The 20,340-nt window shown below is 38.4% G+C and overlaps 1 protein-coding gene across 12 annotated transcripts in view; it reads left to right on the top strand.

Moving 5' to 3' along the window:
* The first annotated feature begins 1,276 nt into the window (after positions 1-1,276).
* The window catches only part of SEC31A (SEC31 homolog A, COPII coat complex component), an 88,220-nt gene continuing 69,156 nt past the window's right edge, over positions 1,277-20,340 (top strand). For 6 of the 12 annotated variants that reach the window (XM_056803274.1, XM_007495813.2, XM_001362676.4 and 3 more), the window contains exons 1-8: positions 1,327-1,722; positions 3,335-3,417; positions 5,982-6,105; positions 8,267-8,465; positions 12,513-12,608; positions 13,012-13,152; positions 17,139-17,281; positions 19,205-19,304. In XM_056803274.1, coding sequence (XP_056659252.1) covers positions 3,339-3,417; positions 5,982-6,105; positions 8,267-8,465; positions 12,513-12,608; positions 13,012-13,152; positions 17,139-17,281; positions 19,205-19,304 — 882 coding nt within the window. In that variant the 5' untranslated portion in view covers positions 1,327-1,722; positions 3,335-3,338. Of the gene's footprint in view, positions 1,723-3,334; positions 3,418-5,981; positions 6,106-8,266; positions 8,466-12,512; positions 12,609-13,011; positions 13,153-17,138; positions 17,282-19,204; positions 19,305-20,340 lie in introns of all 12 variants that reach the window. The other 6 variants (XM_001362499.4, XM_056803272.1, XM_003341377.3 and 3 more) reach the window with 6 other exon arrangements.

The raw sequence follows: 20,340 nt of genomic DNA, 5'->3' as shown, positions 1-20,340 counted from the left end.
TATATAGTCCCCAGCTTCACTGTTTCAAAAGTTTCTAAGGTTAATAGGCTAGGTAAACTCCCAATCCTAAATTGCTTTAACCCATTCACTAATACTAGCCAGGGTCTCCCCTAATTTTGCTTCTTGAGCAAAATAGGTTAACTTGTATATGCAGCTGTGCCCAACCAAAAGGAATCTCAAACTTAAACTGGGTAAGGCTTCCAAAGTCTCATACAAAGTAGCTCCATATAGCCACCTTGTGCTTCCTCATTCTCATCCCTGCCTTTCTCATTCAAAACCATTTTTAACTTAGCTATCAGTATTATCCTAAAGGTCTGGTCCTAACACCCTATGCTGCTCAAACTCCAGTGCTTGCATTCTAGGATCAATCAAAATTCTGTTTAGCGTTTAAAGCCCTTCACCTAAAAACTAGCACTTCTCACAAACTTGAGAGGTAAGGGCTGCTATCCTTTCACAGGCAAGAAAATTGAGGCTGGCTCCCTTCCACTTCACTCTACAAATCGACATAGAATCTGGTGTTTTAAAAGTAAGCTCTATCTACTCCATACCTCATTCACTGTCTATTCTTTATGCTCAGCTGCCTCTTGAAGGTTACCCTGGCAAAGCCCACTTTCCTTGTCCTCTGCCCACTCCCTCAACTTTTTGCTGTTTTCTTTCGTCTTCCATGTGACATCTCCGAGCTTGGGTCCAGCCTTTTAGCCCTACTCGAGCGCTTTAGCAATTCCCGACGTTGTAAGCACTTATTTCCGAACTTAAATCATCACGTTTTGTGGACGTCCCACTAAAGTTTTGAGGTGCTGCTTGACCACGTGTAAATACCGTCGGTCGAACCCCCTAACAGTCGGATAAAAAGTACGATTTAAGAGTTAGATTTCGAGTCTTCTTCGATCCCCGGGTTTTCTTGGTTAAATCGGCCCCTAATTTCTGCCCCTCCTCTCGGTTTTATCCTAAGCGGCCAAACATCTCACGGTTTGTCCGGCAAGATAGGGTCCCGCTTCACACTTGGGTCTTATTTTACCGGGCTCCGGACTCCAGGGTGAGCGGCGGTAGCCGATCTCCCCGAGGTAGTCCAGTCCCTCCTCTTCTACTAGTTCCAGCTTGTGGAGGCGGGGGCCAGGTCCGGGTTTGGGCTGGGCTGAGGCCTCGGATTGTCTGGGAGGTTCTGGGAAACTCGGGGAGCAGGAGGTTAGCAAAGAGGTCCACAAGCCCGTCAGCAAAGAGTTGAACTATTGCCTCACTTGCGAGATTTCCTCTCCTTCCGCCGGATATCGGAAGTGCAGTAGTCTAGCTCGTCTTCGCTGGCGAAGGAGCGCCCCGTGGCAGGGTGCGCGCCTGCGTTGTCAAGGAGCGCACCGTGTCTGCAATGCGCGCCTGCGCTTGGGAGAATCTTTCTTCTTTCCTCCCCGCCCGCTTTGCTCCCGGAAGTGTTCGCGGGGCGGGGCCGGGCCGCGGCTGCCACGTTGGAGGAGTTCACCGGCCGGGGGGAGGGGCAGCTGCGACGACGGCGTCCGGAGGAGCAGTGCTTGGACCGACAGACTGACTGACGGCCTGCCAAACGCCACGGCCCCTCGTCGCTTCAGCTCCCGGACCGTCCGTCTAGGGCATCTCTTTTTCCTCGGTGGCTCGGAGCCCGTGGCCAAGAGGCGAGAGCCAGGAGCCCGGCCTGGCCCCGGCGGAGTCCCAGGGATAAGAGCGCGACCCAGCGGACCCCGCCGCCCTCAGGTGCGTACGAAGCCAGGCCCGCGCCTCTGCAGCCCCTTAGGCGCCCCAGAGCCACCGGGCCCTCCGGGGCTTGCCATTGCATCCACCTACCCACCTCAGAAGGCAGCTGCAGATGGGGAAACTAAGGCAGGAAGGGGTGACGTACCCGGTCTCGGTTCCCAAACGAGTCCCGCAATCCCACGTCCAAGACTCGCCCTATTTGCTCACCGGACCAGCCAGGGTTCAGCCGCTGGGGGAGACTAGGATCCCAGTATAAGTTTGGCAGAGACCTTTGATCTCCTTCCACGGCAGGCAGAGAAACCTGCTCTGGTCATTTAATACCGTGTTTGCCCGTCTTCCTAGCTTCTCCTGTAATGATAGATAACTAAGAAGCAATGCATGCTGAGCCTTTTAAGGAACCAATGAGAGGAGAAACTTGTATAGAATTCTTAGGGGCTGTTGGAGGGCTGTTCACATACACACAAATGGCTAAAATCGAAAGCCAGCATCATTAGAATCTTTTCTAAAACTTGGATATTATTTCTGAGCCCTGGGAACACAAATACAGGAGGGAAACTGCTCCTGCCTCCTTTTTATTTTTATTTTTGCCCCTGCTTCCTTTTTATTATTCCCCTCCCAACCCCCTCGAATGACCAGACCCCACTAGTCTGGGAAGAGAGTTTTAGGGTAGGAAGCCACTGGGATGGAGAAGAGACCCACACACTTCTTAGAAGTTGTGGTTGTATTGACTCTTAAATGTTTCCACTTGAAGGGACAAGATGAATGTCAAGAATTGGTCTGGTGGCAGCTATATAGGTCAGGTGAATTTGGGTTCCATCAGATCAATTCAGTTTCAGGGTGAGACACTGCAACAGAGTAAAGGTAGAATTGAGATAGATGGAAAGGGAAAAACCATTTCAGGTGGGAAGAAATAGATCCAGGAAGTTTGGATTTTCTTAAAGATAATTAGAATAAAGTACATTAGAGGTTCTTATGACACAATATATCTCACAAGTCTTGGTCACAGTACCCTTTCTCAGTTTAGCACTGTTTCCATTTCTGAGTTTGATTTCCCTTTTCCCTAAAAAGTGTCATGGTTTGTCTCTTTTGTCAGTTACAACCTTATTATTTATGTAAGGTAGAATTTGAATACTTTTTTTCCCTCGAAGATACTTAGCAACAAAATTGTAGTTCAGTGGGCTGTTCTGTACAATAGACTTTTCTATACACTAGATGATTTATCCTGATACTTATATCATGTGAATCATCTTTAGTTTTGAGGATTTTTAATCTTTCACAACAAAGGTATGGATTTAGATCATTGAAATTATCTTGTATTTGACTGGCTGCTAATGTTTACTGGATCGAGATAAGTTTCTTGACCTCTGTGTGCCCCAAGTAATTTTCAAACCCCAACTGAAGAACTGTTACAGATTTATGTTGGTTGAGGTAACCAAACAACAATGAAATTACTAGCCTGGCTTGAAGAGAAGTCGGCTGAGGAGGTCAAGTCCCTCTGGTCTTTAGTCTTGGTTACTCTTTGTTAAGGCAGCCTTGGGACCTGGTGGGTCAGGCAGCCTGGATGCTAGTGGGTTTCTGGCATTATAATGCTGCCTCCACAATATCTTTATAGCAGGATGAAGTTAAAAGAAGTGGACCGTACAGCTACACAGGCATGGAGTCCTGCCCAGTGTCATCCTATTTACCTGGCTACAGGTAAGCTGATGAGGCACAATTGCTGCATTTGAATTTTGTATAAAAATACATTTGCTTAGAATATTTTTATTCTGATTCTCCATGACCTCATTTGGGGTTTTCTTTCTTTTTTTTTTACGTTTTATTTTGTCAATTTAGAACATTATTCCTTGGTTACAAGAATCATATTCTTTCCCTCCCTCCCTCCCCCCCTTTCCGTAGCCAACGTACAATTCCACTGGTTATTATGTGTGTCTTTGATCAGAACCTATTTCCATGTTGTTGGTGTTTGCACTAGGATGTTCATTTAGAGTTTATATCCCCAATCATATCCCCCTCAACCCATGTAATCAAGCAGTTGTTTTTCTTCTGTGTTTCTACTCCCACAGTTTTTCCTCTGGATGTGGATAGTGTTCTTTCTTTTAGATCCCTCCAAATTGTTCAGGATCACTGCATTGCCACTAATGGAGAAGTCCTTTACATTTGATTGTACCACAGTGTATTTGTCTCTGTGTGCAATGTTCTCCTGGTTCTGCTCCTCTCACTTTGCATCAATTCCTGGAGGTCATTCCAGTTCACATGGAATTTCTCCAGTTCCTTGTTCCTTTGAGCACAATAGTATTCCATCACCAACATATACCACAATTTGTTCAGCCATTTCCTGATTGAAGGACATCCCTTATTTTCCAATTTTTTGTAACCACAAAGAGCCCAGCTACGAATATTTTTGTACATGTCTTTTTCCTTATTATCTCTTTGGGATACAAACCCAACAGTGCTATGGCTGGATCAAAGGGCAGACAGTCTTTTAGCGCCCTTTGGACATAGTTCCAAATTGCTCTCAAGAATGGTTGGATCAATTCACAAGCAGCAGTGTATTAATGTCCCGATTTTGCCACACCCCCTCCAGCATTCATAGCCTTTGCTGTCATGTTAGCCAATCTGTTAGGTGTGAGGTGATACCTCAGAGTTGTTTTGATTTGCATCTCACTGATTATAAGAGATTTAGAAGACTTTCTCATGTGCTTATTAATAATTTTGATTTCTTTGACTGAAAATTGCCTATTCATGTCCCTTGCCCATTTATCAATTGGAGAATGGCTTGATTTTTTGTACAATTGATTTAGCTCTTTGTAAATTTCAATAGTTAGACCTTTTTCAGAGGTTTTTGTTATGATTGTTTCCCAATTTGTTGCTTCCCTTCTAATTTTGGTTGCATTGGTTTTGTTTGTACAAAACCTTTTTAATTTGATGTAATCAAAATTATTGATTTTACATTTTGTGATTTTTTTCTAACTCTTGTTTGGTTTTAAAATCTTTCCTTTCCCAAAGATCTGACATGTATACTATTCTGTGTTCACCTAATTTAGTTATAGTTTCCTTTATATTTAAGTCATTTACCTATTCTGAGTTTATCTTGGTGTGGGGTAGAATATTTTTAGCAGCAAATTATTTTATCACATGAATAGACACTAGTAAAATATTAGACTGTCTTTTAGAGAAATTTAAAATTTGTGGTGAAAAATTATTTGCCTCCTCTGTCTTCTTCATCTAGTTCTATGCTGTTTTTCCTTTGTATCTCTATCTAGATATCTGCTTGATGTCATGCTTGTCAAGATTTTGGATAGGATAAAGTCCTTGCTATCACCTCCAGAATCGACTATAAAATCCTTCAAAGCCGTTTTATAATCTGGAGCTTTCTTCATCCCTTATTTTCTCCCCATTCTTTCATATAACCTCACTCTTACCTCAGACACATAAAATCCTCCCTTCTTCCCCCCATCCATTGACAATGTCCTCTGGACTCTTCTTTGCACAAGACCCTGCTGCTCCCAACACTGGGCATTTAATATTGGTTGTTCCCCATGCCTGGAATCCTCTCACTCATCTCTGTCTCCTGGCTTCCTTTAAGTCTGGGCGCACTATTAGTTCTCAAATCATTATTTTAATTAGAGTTATAAATTCTTTCAAAGTTGTTTTCTTTTATTATTGCCATTATGTAAAATTATTCTCCTATATTTGTATACTTTATTCTCCATCAGTTGAGTTAAGGTTGTCTGAATTCTGTTTTTTTTAAAGGTTCCTTAATCATTAATATAGTGATATACTATGATTTCTTCAGTCATTCTCCAATCTATGGCTACCTACTTCCCTTCTTGTTCTTTGCTATGACAAAGGGGACTGCTAGCAATATATTTTTAATATCTTTAACCTCTCCCTTTGTCTTTGATTCTTTGAGGTATATATTAGTTTGAAGGGTATGTTTAATTTAGTGATTCCTTAGTATAATTCCAGATAATTTTCTAGAATAATGGGAGCAATTCATAGTTCTACCAACAAAGTCATAATGTCTTGCTTTCCAGCCTTGACTTTTTTATTTTAAGTCATCTTTGTCAGTTTGATAGGTGAGATGAAAAATGCCAAAGTTGTTTTATGGCAAATTTCTCTTAATGATTTGATCCCTTCACCTTATAACTTATGTTTGTTTGTATCAATTCCCTGTGCATCTTTGAGCTTTATAAAAACTTTGTTATGAAGATTTTTTCCCCTCTTAATTCACTGCTTTTTGGAATTATTTTTCATAGGAACATCTGCTCAACAATTGGATGCAACATTTAGTACCAATGCTTCTCTGGAGATATTTGAATTAGACCTGTCTGATCCATCATTGGATATGAAATCTTGTGCTACTTTCTCTTCTTCCCACAGGTATGAAGCTCAGTGTACACCTAAATTGTTTGCAATTAGTATGCTGCTATTTGTGGTTGATATTCATTGTGTCTAGAATTTTTTAAGTGTACAGGAAATGTCATTGGTGATGAGACTGATCATAAAACAGGGGAAATTGTTGAAAATCTTAAGTTTGACTTGGGGTGATAATACTTCAGTTTTTTAATAGTTATGATTAATTTATTTCTTTTGAGGCTAAAGAAAAGTTTACCATATTGTTACTGTTAAAGATGCTTTTTTTCTCTTGCCAAGTCGTTTAGTTGCTGTAGGGAACTCTGTAAATTGCATACCAGGTTCCTACTTGCATTGGTAGGGAGAGATTCCTTATTGGAAGTTCCCTATAGTCATGAAATCACAGGTCCAAAACAAAATTTTTTTTTCTCCATTATTTAGAGAATTTGATAAAGTAATTCTACTGAGACAACAAGAATTCTTTCGTAGGAATCTGGTTGCTCTCGCAGAACCACTGTGACTTAAGTGATGGGTGGTACTGGTTAAACACTAAAATTTTGCAAATTATACATATTCTTTTTAGAATCATAGGTACATCAAATTTGAGTGTTGAATTGAGACCTTTGAGATGATTTAGCCCTACCCCTTTTTCAGTGAGGGAAATTAACAACTTCAAGAAAAGATTTGCCTACAGTTGTGATCCAGTTGTTAAAAAACAAACAAAATATTTCAGTTATGTGTTTCTGCCCATTTAATTTCTCTTAAATAATTGGCTTGAGAGAGTAATCCTCCCTCCTTCGTGCACAGGAGGTATGAGACCTCTTTCTACTTTAAGAATCCACAATTCATTGACTTCGGTTTCCTTTTTTGAATTGAATGCAAGATCCCAAAGGTCAAGAACTGTTTTCAATTTCGTCTTTGTATTTCTAATGTCTAGCCCAGTGCCCAGCACATATTAGCTGCTTAAATAAATGCTTTTTGGGTTAAAATAGCATGAGAAATAGGTAAGTGATAGATAGGTAATTACCATAAAGCTAAAATATGTCAGTAGTAATGACATACTAATTTATTTTCTCATTTTTTAATTATCCTAAAGTAGAAACTTCAGTTCATTCTAATTAGCATTCTTAGTTGTTTTCTTGGTTCTGTTTATTTCACTTTGCATTACTTCATCCAAGACTGCTCAGCTCTTTTTGAAACCATCTAATGCATCATTTCTTACAACAGAAGAGTCTACCAAAACCTTCCTATACCACAGCTTGCTCAGCTGCTTCCTAATTGTTGGATATCACCTCTGTTCAGTTCTTTGCTTTCACAAAAAAAAGAGTTGCTATAAATATTTTTACATGTTTTGGTCTTTCTTTGATATCTTTGATGCCTAGGCCTAGTTGTGTTATCATAGAGTCCAGGGGGTGTGCAGTTTAATAAATTTTGGGGACATGATTCTGTCTTACTTTCCAGTTCACAGTTCACAGCTCTGCCAACAGTGCATTAATGTACCTTTTTTCCCACAGCTTCTCTAGCATTTTTTCTCAACTTCTACAATCTTGATTGTAATGAATTTATATTTTGGTATTTCTCAAATTATTGGTGATTGGGAGCATATTTTTTAAATGACTTTTGATAGCTTGGATTTCTTCTTCATTTAACTCATTTATTTTTAGTAACTCAAATTTTACAAACCACTGAAGTCTTCCCCTGGTGACCATTTGGGACTTGGACCTTTAGGCTAGGCCAGAAGAGCTCCTACTTTAGCAATTCCTACTAAATTGGAAGGGGATAGAACTAGGAACAATAATTGCAATGGATTTTGTGTCTTGTCTGAGTTTGGAGAGGCTCAACCCCAGTTCTGCCACAAATCCTCTGAAAGACCATCTTAAGTTAGAGAGGGGTTTTTTAGTCTGCTTCAGGGTAGAGAGTACGTAATATATCGTAATAGTATCCATTTGTTTTTCAGATGCAATAAGCTAATTTTAAAATATGCTTCTGCAGAAGATACTTGTTCTTTATGGTTAAATATATTAGAATGTTGTTTCTCTTTGATGTTTAAATTAAATTCTGAAGGTTGCAATGCTTTTCATAAAATTAGCTAGCTAGCTGGGAGGAGGAGATAGAGAAAGTGGCACATGACATCTTCCATTTTATTTGGCACTGCCAGTGAATTGGTTCTACTTCTTTTATCTTTCAGGTACCACAAATTGATTTGGGGACCTCACAAGATGGATTCCAAAGGAAATCTTTCTGGGGTCTTAATTGCAGGGGGTGAAAATGGAAATGTTATTCTGTATGATCCTTCCAGAATTATTGCTGGAGACAGTGATGTTGTGATTGCCCAGAATGACAAACATACAGGGCCTGTGAGAGCCTTAGATGTGAACGTTTTCCAGGTTAGATTGATTAAAACAGATGCTTTAGGCATATGTTGTCATACTTTGAAGTATATAGACAGTGGGGGTGGGGGGAAGGGAATATCAAAGTCTTGGATTTACTTATCAGCTAAAAATTCAAATATTTGAAAGGTGGTAAGTATTACTGGAAAATGGTCAGAAGTGTTATAGGGGGCCTGGCCTCTCACACAAGACTTAGAACTGCCCATATATTTGGAAAACATTACTCCTTTTACTGCTCTGCTATATTTTTTCATTAAAGGACACACAACTTCAGTATTGCATGTTGAGAATTTTTACTTTTTAAAGTTTCTTTTTAATTTACTTAGAGTACTGTTATTTAGCATGGCTAGTGATTACAGATGGTACATTTCAAATTTATTTACCAAAATAATTTTTTAAAATCTGAAGTAAAATATTTTTAAAAGGATACATGTTCAATATGTTGCTAAAAGTCGTTGGATTTCAGTCCTGAATGGAAATTTCAAATCTCAGAGAATCCTTTCGAATGACTCAAAAAGGGAGCTGAGCAAACCTGACTAGAGTGATGATGGGAAGGCCTGACTCTCAATTTCAGGGCTTTCAAGTTGGGTAAATATACCCTCTGTATACCAGCTCTAGGGTAGAGAAGCACTCATACTCCCACTTATGACTCAGGATTTTAGACTGAGCCCAGTATTTCCAGATTGTCAGGGCAAGCCTGATAAAAAGGAGAACAGAGCAGGAATTGATTCCTTCTCTGAGCCTCCTCATGTACCATGTTATAGCAGGATAGGCTGGGAAACCTCAGGGTGGATATGAGAGCTAGGCAGGAACAGCATGGGCAATCGATATTGGACCCACCATCATCAAGAAAAAATCCCGTTTCTGCCTTTTGAGGATGGTGCACATCCTCATCAGAAATGGAAGGAATGACTGGGTAAGTCCTTAAGGAATCCCAGGTCCCCTTATTCAGTCAACCAACAAATAATAGCTAACAATAGTTAGCATTTCTATAGCAGTTTAAGGTTCACAAAGTACTTTATGTTAATGCATCTGATCTCCAAAATGATCCTTAGAGTAGGTAAAGTTATCATCCTCATGTTACAGATGAGGAAACTAAGGGAGATGGCAATTAAAATGATTTCAGGGGTCATACAGCTAATCCATGAGGTTGGATTCAAATTCATGTCTTCCTGATTCCAGGGCTAAGGCTCGATAGAGCCTACCTAGAAGCCTATAATTTATTAAGTCTTAAGTTCTCTGTTCCTTTCCTGCCCCTGACTCTCCCTTAAAAAAAATAACAACAATAAACAGACTATAAATTTCAGAATTAGAGAAGGAGTTTCCTCTTCTGGGAGTTCCTTATAGCAAAACAAATGCAGGTCTAGTCTCTTTCCCTTTCTTTTGTGCTAGGTGCTAGGGTTCCAAAGACAAGCAAAGCAAACCCTACCTTCAAGGAGCTTATTCTACATAGATATATAAACCAAATCAATTCAGCCTGAGTTTGGGTGTGCTTTTGGGGAATGTGGGGGAAGAAGGCATTAGCTATCAGGGACTCATAGCTGGAAGGGACCTCATTTTTCAAACAAAACTTGAGATGGTGGAGGTTGGATGACTTCAGTGGGGTCACAGAGACAGTGATTGTGAATCAGTCCAAAGACCTAGATCCTCTCACTCCAGAGCCCAACTTCTTTCCTTTGTACTCTTACGTCACTATCATGATTGTTATTATTTTTAAAACTCTTACCTTCTGCCTTAAAAGCAATACTAAGTATTAGTTCCTAGGCAGAAGTTCAATAAAGGCTAGGTAATTGGGTTTAAGTGACTTGCCCAGGGTTATATAGCTAGGAAGTGGCTGAGACCAAATTTGAACTTGGGACCTCATGCCTCTAGACCTGGGTCTCTATCCACTGAGCCACCTAGCCATCCTACTGAAGCCACTATTGTTAAAAAAAAAAAAAAGCTCCTTTTGGAGAAAGCTTGTATTTCTGTTTGGTTTTAAAGGAAATTAGGGATCATAAGAGTTAGAAATAAGAGAGTGAATTCTAGGCTAGAGGGATAGCTTATGCCAAACATGGAAGCAGAAGATGGACCATTATATGTGAGGAACAGCAAGATGGTCTGTTTGGCCAGACCATATGGCCTCAATGAGACCATAAAGTCAGGTAGAGAAGACGAAACTGCCAGCTTGTGAAAGGCTTTAAATGTCCAACAGAGAAGTTTGTATTGTGAAGACCTCATCAGAGTTCTTCAGCAAAGACCAGAGGACTACTTGTTAATCCTCAGTGGTGGGGTGGACTTGCTGACCCCCAGAATCCCTTTTTATGGTTCTGGGGATTCATCCCTTTTCCTCCTTACTCATTACTTTGAGTTTGCTCAGACCACAGGACCTAAATCTGGACTGGATCAGATATGGGGATGGTTGAGAAGGAACAGGAACCTTTATATTGCTTCCTGCTATGGTTTACATGGAGTAGCCCTATCTGCTATTGAACTTTCTTTACAAATTTTATGAAAGCACAGATGTGTGTGAGTGGGAAGAAGGCAATACAGTTTATAGTTTGGAGTAAGATTTTACCAAAGATACTAATTGCTACAATGAAATTATAGGCTACCATTGTAACTTGGCACCTGGATTTGTCATTCCATGCTGACTATAGGATGGGGGAGTATGAATTAATAGAATACTAGGTTCACAATTTTTCTATTGAAAGATTTTTTTTCCATAATAGTAATCCATTACAAAACTCTTTGTTGTGATAGTGTTCTTTTTGAAAGTGTTCCTTTTAAACTAGTTGCTTTAGTTAATTGAAACAGAAAATGCATCTGCTAAACCTTTTCCATTGCATCTGTCTAGAAAACCTAGATATTTCCTAGCTATGTGTCCCAATGCAAATCATCTAACTTCTATTTGCTTCTGTTTCCTCAGCAGTAAAATGGAGATAATAATAGAATTGATGTCCCTGGATTATTGTGAGAATCAAACAATTTAGCATTTATAAAATAGCACAGTACCTGGCACACATAAAGACTTAATAAATGCTCATGCCTTCTACCATGTTGCTGGAGTAGTTGTTAGTTTCTCTGTCAGTGGCTGCCATCTGAGAAGTACACACTACCACAGATTTCCTTCCTTTTTTCCTAGTTCTCTGTTTGGGGCTCAGTTGTGTCTCAGGTCATGGATAGTCAGGGAAGGAGAAAGCAGTGGTGGTACTCAGTATTATTCTGAATACCCCAGTTTCTTTCACATAAATTCTTGTGCTGCCATGAAATGGCCTCCCATTAGGCAGGCAGCAATAATGAGCTAAGGAGGGGCAGCAAAGTGGCTCAGAGCCAGACCTGGAGTCAGGGGTACCTAGGTTCAAGTCTGGCAACAGATACTTCCTAACTGTGTGCCCCGGGTCAAGTCATTTAACTCTAATTGTCTAGCTGGTGCCACTCATTTGCCTTGGAACTGATACCTGGTATTTATTCTAAGATAGGAAATATGTGTTTAAAAAAAAAGAATAAGTTGAAGAGAAGTACAGGGAGATTTAAAGCTGGGGGGGCATTTCCCCAGTATTGCTTTTGTTCATACCAGCCACCTCCCAAAGCTGTCGATGCATTATCTCATTATCCTTCAGACTAATTGTACTTTTAAGTTGGTTGATTGGAGTTGTCAGAGATGCAATTCTATAGATGCAGATTTTGCATGGTAGTGTTTGATTTTCAGGAATTTCCTACATAGTTTCTTTAAAAATTATGAAAAACACATATTGGCATAAAATCTCAATTCTCCTTTAGGCTCAATTCTGTGATGGTACAAGCCATTTTCCCACAGTTAAATTTATAATCTTGATGGTGATTTTTTACATTTTACATTTTTACATTTTAAATTTTACAAAATTGTTCCAAAGCAGTATTCAGTTGGCCTGGGTGTATATTCTTTTTTTAAACAAATAATGTGATGGGGAAAATTGGGACAAAAACTGGAAGATGGCTTGCTTGTTCCTGGTTCTGTGACTGTGGAGGGACATTTCTCATGCCGCTTTTAACAACTGTGTTTGTTGTTATTTCAAATTGCAGACTAATCTGGTAGCCTCTGGAGCTAATGAGTCTGAAATCTATATTTGGGATTTAAATAATTTTGCAACTCCTATGACACCAGGAGCCAAGACACAGGTATTTATTATGTTGATTTCTAATAAGCAAATAGAATTTAAGTAAAATTAATAGATGTTCCAACATGGTTTTGATGTCTCAGGGGTTGAATAGATTTAAACTTACTCCACAGATAATACAGATTTGTTTGAAATTATGATTTGTGTATTGGTCCTCTGTCCCCATTATAGCAGATATTTTTGTAAATTTACTTTGACTTCCTTTTTAAGTAAGAAAGAAGGTGGTACTGTGATCAGCATGCTGGGTTTGGGATGAGTACTGGGTTCAAGTTATGCTCTGCCACTGTGAATTTGCCTCATTTGTGACAAGAAGGAGGGTTGAGTAGGTGACCTCTCTAAGGTTTTTAATTCTGACCTGATCCTCAACCTGTTTGGAGTGACAGTTTTTTGTTGGGTCCTTACAGCCCCCAGAAGACATCAGCTGCATTGCCTGGAACAGACAGGTCCAGCATATTCTAGCTTCAGCCAGTCCCAGTGGCCGGGCTACTGTTTGGGACCTTAGGAAAAATGAACCCATAATCAAAGTCAGCGATCATAGTAACAGGGTGAGTATGTTTCATTTGTGAAGAACATAGTTTTCTAATATTTGTTTGTTGTATTTGAAGTGTGAGAAGCAGGGTGGTATGATGAGTTGTTCTTGGATAGTGGCACCTGCATTCAAGCCTCCACCCCTGGGAAATACTGTGGCTGTGTGGTGTTGGGTCAGCCTCATGGCCTGTCAAATGTAATTCTGGTAGAGGGAATTCACTTATTTGGGAGGTCTCAGTGTCTGGCATTTGGGTTTAATCCCTTCCCCTAATCTATTGAAGTGGTGAGGTGTCTCTCTTGCTTTATGAAATAGCTGAGTTCCATAAGCAGATTTGGCTATAAGCCAAAATCCAGGTTTTCTATTAACTGTCTTTGAAGTGGATAGAGTGCTGGCCTTGGAGTCAGAAACACCAAGTTCAGATCCCAGCTCTGATGTTTGTTCTGTGATCTTTGACAAGTCAATTAATTCCTCTGAACCTCAGTTTTCTCATGGGCAGAATGGGAGAGTTTTCTATGGAAACTCACCTCTCAGAGTTGTGGTGAGAATGTACAGAAAGCATTTTTTTGGTAAACCCTGACAGTGCAATCTCAGTGTCACTTTCTCTTATAGTAAAGAAAGAAAGATTTTTCCAGCAGGAAAAAAACCTCCCAGGAAATGGAGTTAAGAGTTTTTTGTGAAGAAGAACTTAACAGGGGGCCCAGTCAGGCCTGTGGCATTCTTGTATGGGGGAGGTGCTGTTGCCTCACACTCTTTGGCCCCTGAATCTTTTTTCCATCCCTCCATCTACTCCTAACATGGGGAATGGTTTCCTGCCTCCCTGGGTAACCCTAAGGTTGGTTTCCTTCCTTTTGGGTAGGGTGGGGGCAGAGAGTAGTAGTGCACTATATTTCTAGTATTGAATAGAACTGAAAGCAATACTGTGCCTGGTTACTAGGGACTGCCACTTAACATGTAATATTCCCCATTCTGAAAGTTCCTGAAGTCTTTGAAATGTGGCTATAAAATGCATATGAATTTAAGTTACCAACCTGAAAGTGATGTGCAATGAATTTAATTAAGGATACCTGTATGACACCATGAAATAGTTGTTTTTAAAAGTAGATAATTTTTTAGTTTGATCCAAGAGCTATAGTATAAAATGAAGAGGGAATCAAGTATACATAGACATTTTGGCATTTTCCGGGACAACATTTCATTATTTCAGGAATCTGTACTCTTGGCAGTATGGGAATTTAACCCACTGATGAAGCTCACAACCCTTCTGTAATTTAGTAGATAATGTTTAAGAGATGATGTTGCCAATTGGATCATGAGTAAGCCCAGCTGGCCCCTTAATGACAGATAATAGCTTCCTCATTGGGCCCAGCTTGGAAATCTATATAGCCTGGTATAGCTCCCAGTCACTCACAAGTCCTTTGAGAACCTGCCTCACCTCCAAACCACGAGGAAGCTTCTAATAGGGAACATGGAGTAGGATATCTAGTGTCTTCAACTCAAGTTCACAAGAACAGTTAATATGCCCAAAGGGCTATAAAACAGTGTATACCCTTTGATCTAGGAATATCATCACTAGGTCTTTATCCCAAAGGGATTAAAAAAAATGGGAAAGGACCTACTTGTAAAAAAAAATATTGATAACAGCCCTTTTTGTGTTGTCAAAGAATTGGAAATTGAAGGGATGTCCATCATTTGGGGAATGGCTGAACAAATTGTGGTACATGTTGGTGGTGGAATACTATTGTGCATATGGAATGATGAACAGTATAACAAAGAGCTGGGAAAACCTATATGAACTGATGCAGAGTGAAATAAGCAGAACCAGGAAAACATTGTACACAGTAGCAGCAATATTGTGGAATGATCAACTCTATTGAAGTCAGAATGCAGATGAAAGCATGCAATTTTTTATTTTATTTGGGTTTTTGTTTTGGGGTTTTAGTTTTATGATTATTCTCTTACAAAAATGATCAATATAGAAATATGTTTTGCATGATAATATGTATATAACCCATAAAAAAAAGGGAAAGACTGATGATATTAATAATAAAAAAAAATAGTTGATAACCTCCTTACCCAGTGGTCTCCTTGGTCTCCTTGACAAAAGGGTGAAAAAAGTGATTATTAAAGTCTTCTGCTATTTTTATTTCTGAAGGTGCTCTAATGCTTAGAAACTTTTTTTTTTAAGTTAGAAGCTAGAAAGGGCAGCTAGTTGATTCAGAGGATAGAGAACTAGATCTGAATTCAGGGGGACATAGGTTCAAATCTGCCTACATACATATGCTAGCTGTGTGACCCTGGACAAGTCACTTTCGCCTATTTGCCCAAGCTTTGCCCTTCTATCTTTTTTTTTTTTACTTTTTAAACATTATTTTATTTGGTTATTTACAAACATTATTCATTGGAAACAATGATCATTATCTTTTCCTCCCCCCGACCCCCTCCCACCACTTCTCTCATAGCCGGCGCACAATTCCACTGGGTTTCACATGTGTTCTGGGTTCAAACCCATTTCCATGTTGTTGGTATTTGCACTAGAGTGTTCATTTAGAATCTCTCCTCAGTCATTTCCTCTCAGCCCCTGTAGTCAAGCAGTTGCTTTTCATCAGTGTTTCTACTCCCTCAGTTTATCCTCTGCTTGTGTTTAGTGTTTTTTAGATCCCTGCAGATTGTTCAGAGACATTGCATTGTCCCTAGTGGAGGAGTCCATTACCTTCAATTGTACCACAGTGTATTAGTCTCTGTGTACAATGTTTTCCTGGTTCTGCTCCTTTCACTCTGCATCACTTCCTGGAGGTTGTTCCAGTCTCCATGGAACTCCTCCACTTTATTATTCCTTTTAGCACAATAGTATTCCATCACCAACATATGCCACAATTGGTTCAGCCATTCCCCAATTGAAGGACATCCCCTCATTTTCCAATTTTTGGCCACCACAAAGAGCGCAGCTATGAATATTCTTGTACAAGTCTTTTTCCTTATTATCTCTTTGGGGTACAAACCCAGCAGTGCTATGGCTGGATCAAATACCCTTCTATCTTAGAGTTGTTATTAAGATAGAAAGTAAAGGTAAAAAAGTAGAGAATTGGGCTTGAAGCTAAAATTTGGGTTCAAGTTCTGTCTCTGAGAAATACTTTGTGACCTTGAGCAAGTCCCTTAAACTCTTGTTTTTCTTGGTAGCTCTCTTAATACTATTTTTTTTAATTAAAAAGAAAAACAATTTGTTTCAGTCCTTAAATTCCAAATGGACATTTCCAAACATTTAGAATAGAAAAAGGGGATAAATGAAAATGTGAATCTCTTTTAAGAATTACAAGAAGTATAAATAACTGTATAGGAAATGCAAAATTCCATGTATATACACATGTACCCGCATGCACACATACATACACACATACACAATTTGCTTTTCTATTAAAATTTATGATGCAGGGCCAGCTAGGTAGCAGAATGTATAGAACAGCAGGCCTAGAGTTGTCATGAGTTCAAATTTGGCCTGGACAAGCCACATAAATAACTCATTTTTGTTACTCTTCTTCCTTAGAATCAATAAGACAGAAGGTAAAGGTTAAAAAAAATTATTTAACACAACATGTAACTTTCATATGCCTTGCTTGTTAGTGATGCCTCCTAGCCTTCCTTCTGTTATATTCTGTGTATTTGTAAGTTGCAAAGACAGTGGTACTCTGCATGGGTAGTGAAAATGGAACCATGAAATCACAGGTCTAGTTCCTATATAGTATAAGCAGGAAAATTCATTTTGGCAAAAAATTCTGGTTTGCAACAGCTCACCAAGTGTCACATAGATGAAGTGAAAGCAGTAGAAATTTTTCTTTTTGAGACACTTAATAAAAACTCAATTACTGACCAAAAAAAAGTTTTTCTATGTACAAATTGGTCTTAATCTAGTGGATTAATTTTGATTAATGTGTACAAATGAAGAAATATCTTAATTCTAAGATGATTTTTAATGAGTTAATGTTAATTTCAATTATATGTGTGCAGATGCATTGTTCAGGATTGGCTTGGCATCCTGACATTGCCACCCAAATGGTCCTTGCTTCCGAAGATGACAGATTACCTGTGATTCAGATGTGGGATCTTCGGTTTGCTTCTTCCCCACTCCGTGTTTTGGAAAACCATGCAAGGTAGGTGATGTGTGTGTGTGTATGTACACATACACTGAATTTAGAATCTTTTGTACAGTTGCTTATTGACTACTTGTAATTCTCAGTGAGAATTGTTTTTCCTTTAATTTTCTATATTGAAAGTTACAAATGTTACAAATGAAATTCCATTTCACAAATAATATTTCATTCACTTATGCAAGTAGTATTGTCTCATTGTCATTTTCTTTAATTAAATTGGTTGATTCTTTGACCCACCCATTCTTTATAACTAAATGATTTAGTCTCCTGTTACTTTTTGTTTTTTCATTGGCCTTTTAGTGAATAAAATTTAAATGCATTGTATTCCATAGAAGAAGTGTTTAGTATTTCTGTTTTTCTTCATTTGTAAGTTTTCATGGACTGATTTGTAAGTAAGGACTTCATTTGTAATACTTGAGCAGTATTTGTAAAGGTGCCCTGCACAGTCAAGAAGTATATATATATATCTTTTTTTTACCATTCTTTAATATCAAGATACCTATAATTTCTAACTTTTGTAAAATTCTGTTAAGGTCCTTAACTTCTTTCTTGTTTATTGGTAGCTGGTGAATTTGAGGTAGCATAGAGGATTTGAGGTCTAAACCTAAAGTCAGGAAGACCTTAGTTAAAATCTTGCCTCACACTAGTAATGTGATCCTAGGCAAGTCATTTAACCTTGGTTTACCTCAGTGTCTTGGATTGTAAAATGGAGATAATAATACCACCTGACTTTTAGGGTTGTTGTGCAGTACCTGGTATTAGAAGAAGCTATGTAAATTCTTATTCCCTTCTTCTTTCCCCCTTATTTTTGGTTACACTTATCTAGGTCTGAGAAGCATAAGTTGAAGTTCTTTAGTATTATAGTTGTATACTCTCTCTTTCTCCCACTATTTTACTTAATTTCATTAAGTATTTAGATGCCACGTCATTTGGTACATATGTTTTAGTATTTATACTGGATAATGGCTTTTATTCAGACACACACATTTTCCCCTATGAATTACTTATAATCTTGGATCTATAAGTAAACATATATATATATAATATATATATATATATTTAGATAAATATCTGTAAAACTATGCTATATATATATATATACACACACGTATATATATATTTCTGATTTGACTTCTGTCCTTTTGAGGCACCTTTTAAAGATTGGTTTGGTAAGATATTCAGAAGATTTTCAGGCTTTCACTACTACTAAGCCACTATCTTGGCTCTGCCAACCATTGCTTTTGATTAAAGCTTTTGATTTTTGCCCATCTACTCTGTTCTAATTTGCCATTTTTTTCCAGTTGTGGACAAATTTTCTTTAGGATTTTTTTCTGTAAGAAAAGGAGAGCTATAGAATGAGAGCTTAACAATCTTTAGGGAATGTTGAAGGCAGCAGAAATGGGACTAGGAGCTCAAGAATGTAGTATGGTTGAAAGCATACTGGCTTTTATGTCAGAGGGCAAAGGCTCAAATCTGCCTTTACTGTTTACCATCACCCTGGTCTTGGGAAAATCACTGGTCTCAGTTTCTCATCTGTAAAGTGAGAGATAGTTTCCAAGGTCTTTTCCATCTGTAAGGCTGTGAGACTAAGGGGCCAGTACATAGGGAGAGGCTGAAAATGAATGAGTGAGGAAAGGAATGATTTCAGTGGTTTTCTCTTAGAGGATACCAGAAGAGGTAGATAGGATCCTGGAAACAAGTCTATGGGACCACCTTGAATGGAGCTGTCTTTTGTCAGTGATTAAAATAAGTAAATAGGTTAAGGAATTTTGAGATATCTCTAGAAGGAAGAAAAATCTGTAAAATTCCATTATTTTGTAATGATAAGAGTTAGGGAAATGGTTGATTTTTTTTCCCTCTAAAATACTTGCTTTAATTATACTTAAAAATTTATTTCCTTTCTCACCTTAAATTTCTCTACAGAGGAGTTTTGGCCATTGCCTGGAGCATGGCAGATCCTGAGTTATTGCTGAGCTGTGGAAAAGATGGCAAAATTCTCTGCTGCAACCCCAACACAGGAGAGGTATAGAGGGAAATACTACTTTTAAACGTGTGCTCTCCAAGGTTCTTTTTTTTTTGTTGTTCTTTGCTAAAGGAAAAATTCTTTATAGTGATTATTTTATGTATTACAATGAACATCTGAATGTAATACAAAGATGTAAGTGAATGTTAAACTCAAGAAAAATTTTATCATGAATGTTATCTGGGCACAACTTATTGTTCTTACTTATCTTAAGATTAGTTAATTAATGTGGTACTTCATTGTTAAAAAAAACAAATACTCCTAAGACAGTGAGACCATTTTCCAGGTTAGACTTATAGAAATACCATATTATTTATATTACTATCATATGCACTGGGAACCCAGTGTCACATGATTTTTCAAAGCCAGTTTTCAAAATTTGTTTTAAAGGGTTGATCAATTTATGTCTTATTAACTTAGTTTTTTTAGTAAGTTAATCGGGGAGAAAAAGGCTAAACATAACTTCTTAGATTTAAAAAGACATACTTTGAGAACAATGATTTATCCATTTGGGTCCAGTCTGCACCAGTTTTACATGTGGGATTGTCTGGTTGGGAGTGGATACCAACTTCAGCTGAGTAATATAGCTATATTAGACATAATGAACAAGAGCAACCTCCTGGAGCTCCTCCTGGAGCCTGAGGAAGGAAGGTCTTGTCAAGTTAGGGGTTGGGTAAGAGGGATCTGAGATTCCTCACATATAAAAGGCTACTTTGGGTTCCTTTTATAGTCTCAGATTTTAAATTTCACATAAGTACTATATTTTTTAATTTTTTACTTAAGGTAAAAGGCTGAGATTACTTTTGAGAGGACCAATAGAAAGTAATAATGGCTAGCATTTGAAGATTTATAAGATGCTTTACATGTTATTTCATTTTATCCTCCAAGCAATTATTTAAAGTAGGGTTTATTATTAATCCCCATTATGCTGATGAAGAAATTGAGGCTGAAAGAGGTTAAATGACTTGCCCAAAGATTACATAGATACATAGATTACATAGATGAGGTAGGATTTGAACTCAGGTCATGCTGACTC

The sequence above is a fragment of the Monodelphis domestica genome, chromosome 6, assembly GCF_027887165.1.
Source record: "Monodelphis domestica isolate mMonDom1 chromosome 6, mMonDom1.pri, whole genome shotgun sequence".
Classification (NCBI taxonomy): domain Eukaryota; kingdom Metazoa; phylum Chordata; class Mammalia; order Didelphimorphia; family Didelphidae; genus Monodelphis; species Monodelphis domestica.
The sequence above is the reverse complement of the archived record's forward strand: the minus strand, read 5'-3'. Positions and strand labels throughout refer to the sequence as shown.